At 36.0% G+C, this 8,051-nt stretch overlaps 1 protein-coding gene across 1 annotated transcript; it reads right to left on the bottom strand.

Annotated features, from left to right (window-relative positions):
* Positions 1-3,048: 3,048 nt before the first annotated feature.
* On the bottom strand, positions 3,049-7,664 carry LOC145806338 (uncharacterized). The gene is made up of 2 exons (XM_082902976.1): positions 4,936-7,664; positions 3,049-3,872 (listed from the first exon to the last, which is right to left on the bottom strand). Exons 1-2 carry the CDS (start codon positions 7,583-7,585, stop codon positions 3,448-3,450), a joined length of 3,075 nt encoding a protein of 1,024 aa, XP_082759102.1. The 5' UTR covers positions 7,586-7,664; the 3' UTR covers positions 3,049-3,447.
* Positions 7,665-8,051: the final 387 nt, after the last annotated feature.

Genomic DNA, 8,051 nt, shown 5'->3' on the forward strand with positions numbered 1-8,051 from the left:
TGTTCAACATTGGCTCGGAAGTGCGAAAAACGGGTGTCGGAGGGCGAAAATGGAATATAACTGGTTGCCAAGATAATTGCTGGCCTCCCACCCTCCAGTGACCTTCCTGGTGATGAAATAGAGCCACCTGCCAAAAATGAACGAAAACCGATGCAAAATGAACCCTCGGGGGCCAAAACACGCAGTTCGGGGTCCCGAAAATGAGCTGCTACGCACCGAAAGTGGCGTTCGGCCACGTAGTGGGTTTCTCAGACCCCAGTGTCCCTTGAAAGGGAGAAAATAGGAAGTATGCCAAAAATCAGAGCAAACGGAGACGGTTACGCAGTCCCGAACCGAGGCACACGGCCAACGGTCCCGAAAAACCGGAAACTGGGCTCCGAAATGGGAAAAATGGCCTACGGCCACAAAACGTAGCCTACGGCCACTGAGAGATGGTCTACAGGACCTCTCCCTCCCCTCAGGAAAAGAAACAGAGAAAATCGAGTCTGGTTCGCAAACCGAGACAAGGCACAGGAGAGGGTTCGGAAGTCCAGAGGCAGGGCTCATGGCCGCGACTCTGAGACTTCTGAACGAGCACGATATGCAATATCACCAAGCGCTCAACTGGTGACGTTTAAGTCTTAAGGTCGGTAAAAAATGGGGTGTCTACACACCTCACTAGTTAATTTTTTAGTGCTTAAAGTTTTATAGTTAAATGGTTTTTTCTAGTGGTTTGGTTTTTCTATTTCAATTTTAATTTTCACTTTTGTTAACTATTGGTTCCCATCACATAACAAATCTGGTCAAGTATTCTTTTTGTTCTTTATTATTTTTTTGGTCGAAGATCCAACATCGGCTCAATCACTCAAAGACCAAGCTTTAAAAATTATCTTCAAATCGCATTACCGTAATCAATTATATTCTCAATTCTCGCTATATACACAAAATAGCTTGAAATCTAATTTTAATGCTTGTTTTAACCATAGAAATCAAGCTTTTAGAGTATAAACCACCGATAATAGCTACATCAGCACTTCTTTATGCTTCTCAAGAGTTGTTTCCTCTGCAATTTCCCTGTTTCAGAGCTACGATTGCTTCTTGTGAATATGTAAATGAAGTAAGAAGCATAAACACACATACACATACATATATATTTATTTTTATTTATCTTTGATGTGATTGCAAATTGAGTATTGATTTTGTAGGAGAAGCTGTGGAATTGCTTGATTGTAATGGAGGAGATGATGACGGATGGTTGATTTGGGGGTGAGGATAGGGGTAGGGGTAGGGGTGGGGGTTACCAGGCTGCTGTTGATTAGTTATTTAGAGTGCTTTAGCTCTGTTTGGTCTAGTTTCATCTGATTTTGAATTTTTTTTAACCCTCGAATATGGTGTTGAGGTTGACAGATATCACCTCCATCTCTACCCTCTCTCTATGTATATCTGTGTTATATTTGAGTATTGGTGGTGGAAAATTTCAACAGATAGAAAAATAAGTTTGTGAATTTCAACAGTATCTGTTACATTTCTCTAAGTATGTATTTCATGTTGTTTGGTTCCTGGGAAAGAAAATTCTAGAGGAGAGGTGTGTTTGGTTTTGCTATTTTGAACAGATAATGGCTTTGCTGTATTTCAGTAACAAAGTTTTAAACAAATAATAATATTTGGACAGATGGATTTGAACAGATAAGGAGAAAAAATTGAATAGATAGGGAAACATTTTGAACAGATAGAAAAAAAATTGAACAGATAGTCAACAAAAGTCAACAAATAAAAAAAGGTCAACACATAAATTAAGGGGTAAAATTAGAAACAAAATGTCCTCAAAAACTAACAAAAAGATTCTCACCAAATTATTTCACAAAGGATGGACCTTTCACTAATTTCTGAATGCAGACTAAAATACTGGATGAACCACTCTACCACTTGAGTGCAACAAATGACCGCTCAAGCGGTCAAACAACTTTAGTCATTATAGTCAGCGACGTGACAAACAAAAAATACTGAATGTTAGCACAAATTCCTCTACACGGGCACAACTTGGGTTAGATTGGTATATAAGCACTCATAGCTTCATTGAAACAAAAAGGCAAATAAAATTATAAATGAAAGAAGTTTCATCAAATGGGATTGCCAATTACAAAAACCTAACAATCTCTAAAATAAATCTTAAATTTTTTATTTTGTCAATTTAAATTCTAATTTTTTGATTTGCTTTCAATTTAAATCATTTGCATATGTTCATTAAATAAAAGTGATGGAAAAATAATATTTTAGTCATTATACTCAATATAGGTATATTGAAAATGTCTTAAATATTATTTTTCATTGAGTTTAATAACTAAAAATGTCATTTTTAATCACTTTTACTTATCAAAAAATATGCAAATAATTTAGATGGACAAAAATTACAATATTAAGGTTTAAATTGACAAAATTAAAATTCAAAATTTATTTTGTTGTAAGACTCCAATTCTGAAATTCTTTTATAATTTCTTCAAAAATTTGTAGGTATTAATAGAGGTCGTATGTGTACTCTTGGGAGATGAGAGTTCTGATTTCTTTGTGGAGATGTTATCCACTTGCTAGTTTCAAGCATCTTTAAAAAAAAAACAAAATAAAATAAAATTAAGAAAAAAAAAAGCACAACTCTCATCTCTCATTTGATGCGTGTGTATGCCTTCCTTTCACAAGAAAAATAAGTGTATTTTTTTTTTAATCGATTATTTGGGTTAACCTACGTGTACTTCGGCTAATTCGGGCCCTGAAGTTCTATTACGCTATGTTTGGTTAGGAGATTTGGAAAGGAAAAGGGAAAAGTTAGGTGAAATATGAATAAAATATACTTACATTTCACCTAATTTCACATACCTTTTTCCTTTCCCTTTCCAAATCTCTCCTCAAATCTCTCAACCAAATACAGCATTAATGAAGCAAAAGATACCACCCAAGTTACAGTTGATGGTGATTAGCCACATAGCTTGCTAAATCTAACTATTTCTCATCAACTACCATGTTAAATAGTTGCTTATGTAAGGTGTAAATGAGTCGAATAATAGATTATTTAAATTTGATGACAAACTTGACAAATTTATATTTCTTCAAGTCAATCTTAAATGAGTTTTGATCGAATTAATAATGAATCAAACTTTAAAAGTTTGATTTTTATAGCATGTAAGCTTAGATTCAGTAGTAGATTGATCAATCTTTAGAAGGAAAAAAAAAAAAAAAAACACTTAACCAAACTTTAAAATGAGTTTGAGTTTAGCTTATTTATCTGGTGAGTTGATCTTGAAATAGTTTTTCACAAGCCTAGAATGAGCAATTTGATTTGTTTTACAAGGGCGATCCTGCCATATTGCTGCTCTGCTCGAGGAAGGAATAAACCGGCGAAGGGCACCAGACGAAGTGATTTCTTAAGGTAGTAATTGCGAATGCTTATGCAATAGTGAAGAATGAAAAGAGTAACTAAACAATGGAGAACAAACTACCATCCTCTCCTTCAAAAATGCTCCCCTGCCTAAAATCATTAGAGAAGTCAGAAGTATCACTCCCAACATTACCCCCTCCAAATCCTGATTGATGGCTGCATTTGAGCAAGATTTGTAAAACCTCCTTCATGCTAGGCCTATTTGTCGGAAGTGGGCCAGTGCAAAAGATCCCAAGCTCGAAAACACAAGTCATTACATTCAAATAATGAGGTTCTTTAATCTTCTCATCCAGGGCATCAACTAAGCGGTTTCCTTTTCGATTGTAATATTGAAATGCCCAATCGGCGAGGCACCTATCTTCATTTTCATCGCTGGCTTTCCTACCAGTAACTAGTTCTAGAAGGACAACACCGAAGCTATAGACATCAATCTTTTCATTCACTCTGCTTGTCCCAGCATACTCTGAAAGTCATATATAATTTAAAATATGAATGCCAAAAAAAGTAATGCAAAATAAAATTTAGGATTCTTTTAGTCATAGCTTATAAGTTGACTTATTTTTTTGTCTTATATTTTTTTGTTTTAGTGAACTTTTTACAACTTTGAGGTAATTTTTTTCGTTTTTAGATTTTACATCAATCTAGACTAGACAAAGCTACAAAATTTTAAATTAAAAAAAAAAAAAATCAATGACAAAAATAAGTAAACCCTTTAGGAGTTTTTCGAAAAAAATTAACTTATTTTCATCTATAGTAGATTGTTTCAAAATTTTGCCACATTTTCTTAATTTTTAACTCAGCTCCCAGTTAACTTTTACTGTGATTTGGAACCAAGATTTAAATTTTTAGAAACATTACAAAAAAATATAAATAAATAAATCAGAGTTTGACTTTTGTAACAAAATAAACCGAGTTTTTAAATTTATAAATTTAGACTATAATCTTTTGATTGTTTGAATCTAAATCATTTGCCGATTTTTTGTTAAGGTAAATTGATGAAGAAAAAAATAAGTATTTTACTTATTAAATTCAATGAAAGAAATATATTTTAGATATTTATGTACATTTACATTGAGTTTAATGTCTAAAATATTATTTTTCTATAAGTTTTGCTTAACGGAAATAGGTTGATAGTTTACATTTAAAAAATAAATCAAAAGATTATTGTTTAAATTAACAAAATTAAAAACTCATGACATATTTTGTTAAAAAGGTCAAACTTTTTCAATTTCTTTTTACAAGATATAACATATTTTCGTCTTTGATACACCAATTTCAAAACAACTTTTACATTTAAATTTTTTTTTTTAACTTAGCCCCCGCCAAATCCAACTGCAATTTGCAGCTAAGTGATTTAATTTTTAGTTATTTGAACAAAGTTATTAATGATAAAAATAAACCATTTTAAAAATGAATTAAAAAATGTAAAAAAAAAAAAAAAACATTTAACTTTATTCTTATTTTTTTAAAATAATCCATTAAAGACAAAAATAAGTTAAAAATAAATCAATTTATATGTTAATTACCTGGAGCAATGTACCCAAAAGAGCCAACCACAGTTGACATCGTATTAGGCCCTCCGTGGTTTGCCAATATCTTGGCTAGGCCGAAATCTGCAACTTTTGCATTGAATTGAGAATCCAACAGAATATTGCTCGATTTCACATCTCGATGAATTACTGAAGGTTTGCAGTCATGGTGCATGTAGCATAGCCCTCGGGCAGCTCCCACAGCAATTTTCAACCGCTTAGGCCAATCCAAGACAACACCGTGGTCTGAATCCGATATGCTTTGCCTCTTTTTTCCATGGAGCCAACTATCCAAGCTATGGTTTCCCAAATACTCATAAACAAGAAGTTTTGTAGTCTCACTAAAAATGCAACTCAACATTTTCACTATGTTGGAATGGCGAATCGTGCCCAATATCTCAACTTCTGCTAGGAATTGCTTCTCGACATTTTGATCCAACTTCTTGATATTCTGAATCCTCTTAACTGCTACAATTTCACTTGAACAGTTCAACTCAACACGATATACTTTGCCCGACCCACCACTTCCGATCACATTATTTTCAGTCAAATTTGACAAAATGTCTGACTCTTTGAAACGCAAATTCAATTTGTGATAGTAAGTGAGCTCCCACTTGGAAACTGATTTGTGTTCCTTTTTCCAGCAAGTTTTAATTAGAAAGAATGTGAGTAGTGTAGCTGAGGCAAGTAAGACTGTTGCTATAACTACGATTATAGCGAGAAGCCTGGAGGATATTTTGCTCGAGTTTTCAAATCTAGAAGAGCAGATCTCAAGGCCGAGTGATGGATTACTTGCACAAAGACCGGTGTTGTTCAAGAAGCTGGCATTGAAAAAAGTATTTTCAAACTCAGATGGGATTCTTCCAGTGAGACAGTTGGAAGACAAATTGAGGGAAGTTAGCTTTAAAAGGCCAATCTGAGTTGGAATTTGACCTGAGAACGCATTCCTTGACAAGTCCAAAACAGTGAGGCTTGGTAAAGAACCAAGTTTGGCAGGAATTGAACCCGAGAGTTGGTTTCGACTGAGATTCAGAGTGGTCAGCCACTTCCATGAGACAATATCTGATGGAAGATGACCGGAAAATAGATTCCCATCGAGCAGCAGAGTTGTCAATTGAGAAAGTGTTGTCAATTCTTGGGGAATCGTACCAACAAAGAGGTTGTTACTTGCACTGAACACTGTTAAATGCTTCCAAGAAGACAACCCAGTTGAGATTTCACCGGAAAACTTGTTATTACTGATCTCGAGTCGGAATAAACTTGGTGCAAGTGTTCTTGGAAGGTGACCGGTAAAGGAGTTATCGCTAAGCATCAACAATGTCAGATTGGTTGATGTCCAGAGACCAGCTGAAATACTGCCAGAAAGGCGATTACCATTAACCCGAACAATCAACAAACTCGAACAATTGCCAAGTGAGTTAGGCAATTCACCACTCAAATTGTTATCATATGCCGCAATTCCTATTAGTCCACCATTAGCGCACAAGTACTCTGGCACCTTACCGGTGAAATGGTTCTGGGCGACATCAAACCCCTGAAGAATGGAATATTGCCCCAAGTCCGGTGGCAATGTTCCAGAGAGATTGTTGCTGGACAATGTTGCATATCTCAGTGATGGAAGGTGACTAATGCTTTCCGGTATCTCCCCCGAGAGTTGATTGGAAAATAGAGACAAAACTGACAACTCTGTTAGTGTACCAAAATCATCCGGAATTGTTCCTGTTAAGTTGTTTTCGGATAAATCGAATTCCTCCATCTTCAAAGCTTCAATGGGCTGAGGAATTGGTCCGGACAAGTGATTTTTGAAGAGATATACTATTGTTAAATTCTTCAGCAGAAGCAAACCATTCGGAATTGTACCAGTCAAGTTATTGTTTGACAAGTCCAATTCCTCGAGCTCTGCTAAATTCCCAATTGTTTCCGGGATTTCACCGATCAAACTTGAATCTTTGATCAATAGTTGTTTAAGTTTCCTCAACTGGGTAAAGGTGGATGATATCGCCATCGGTGCAAATTCATTGTCCGACAGCTCCAGCATTTCGAGCCTTGACAGATTGCCAATTTCTGGCGGGAAAGAGCCGTTAAACTCATTTAGATAAAGCCGAAGGGTTGTGAGCTCCGGAAACCGCCCGATGGCTGCTGGGATATCGCAGGTGAAGTTGTTGCCGCTGAGGTTGAAGGTCCGGAGATGAGTTGACAACCGGTCAACATCGCCTGGAATGCAGCCCACGAACAAGTTTTGGGAGAGGTCTAAATGTTCAAGCTTGGTACAGTTGTAGAGAGCCGTAGGGAAGGGTCCGGGGATGTAATTGTACTGGAGATCAATGGCGGTGAGGTTTTTGAGGTCACAAATGAACGGTGGGATTGGCCCGGTGATGGTTTTGTCGATGAGGGAAAGTCCAGTGACGGAGCCATTGGAGCAGGTGATCTCAGGCCAATTACAGTGGGTGGAGGAGTTGGAGTTTGGTGGTGATGGTGTCCAGTGGTTGATGGAGGGTGGATTGGACCAGTGTCGCTTGAGTCTGAGTAGGATTGTTTGTTCTGAATCAGTAGATTGGGAGTTTCCATGCAAGGGCAGGATGAGGAGTGGGAGGGCGAACATGGAGAGAAGGATTTGAAAAGATGTTGTTGGGGTTATTTTGGACATTTTAGAGGTGGGTTTCGCGGGTTTTTATGGGTGAAACTTAGCTTGGGAAGTGCTGGTGATAGGTGTTTCATAACTTGAAGCTGCTGGTTGGTTTTATAATGTGATCAGGTGAGCCAGAGTCAAGTTATGTCAATGGCTAAAGAGATAAAACTTGCCCGTCTGTGTTAGGGCTTGTAGTTCCACTTTGATTATTTGAATAGTTGATTTTATAAAGTATTTTTTTATATATTATTTATGAAAAAATTAAATCTATTTGATAATCATAATTTTATTTTTTTTATCTCATTTTTTCTGATAAAATAAACGACAAATATGTTTTGCAATAGGGAATAGTTATGACTTTGATTATAACCTATAGAGGTATTAGTGAAGACTTGATTATGAGTTGATTATACATATTGTCATATTAAGGGGTTGTTTGGAATGACCTAAATAAGTGTACTTTTTATCTTTTTACGAAAAGATG

The sequence above is a fragment of the Camellia sinensis genome, chromosome 13 (assembly GCF_055761805.1).
Source record: "Camellia sinensis isolate YWXY chromosome 13, ASM5576180v1, whole genome shotgun sequence".
Lineage (NCBI taxonomy): Eukaryota > Viridiplantae > Streptophyta > Magnoliopsida > Ericales > Theaceae > Camellia > Camellia sinensis.

What these genes read in the sequence shown, in the direction of transcription:
- LOC145806338 (XM_082902976.1), bottom strand. Translation starts at nt 7,585, where the DNA reads ATGTCCAAAATAACCCCAACAACATCTTTTCAAATCCTTCTCTCCATG. An exon ending in TTTTGGGTACATTGCTCCAG is followed by an intron (nt 3,873 to 4,935) that starts GTAATTAACATA and finishes TATGACTTTCAG; the next exon opens with AGTATGCTGGGACAAGCAGA.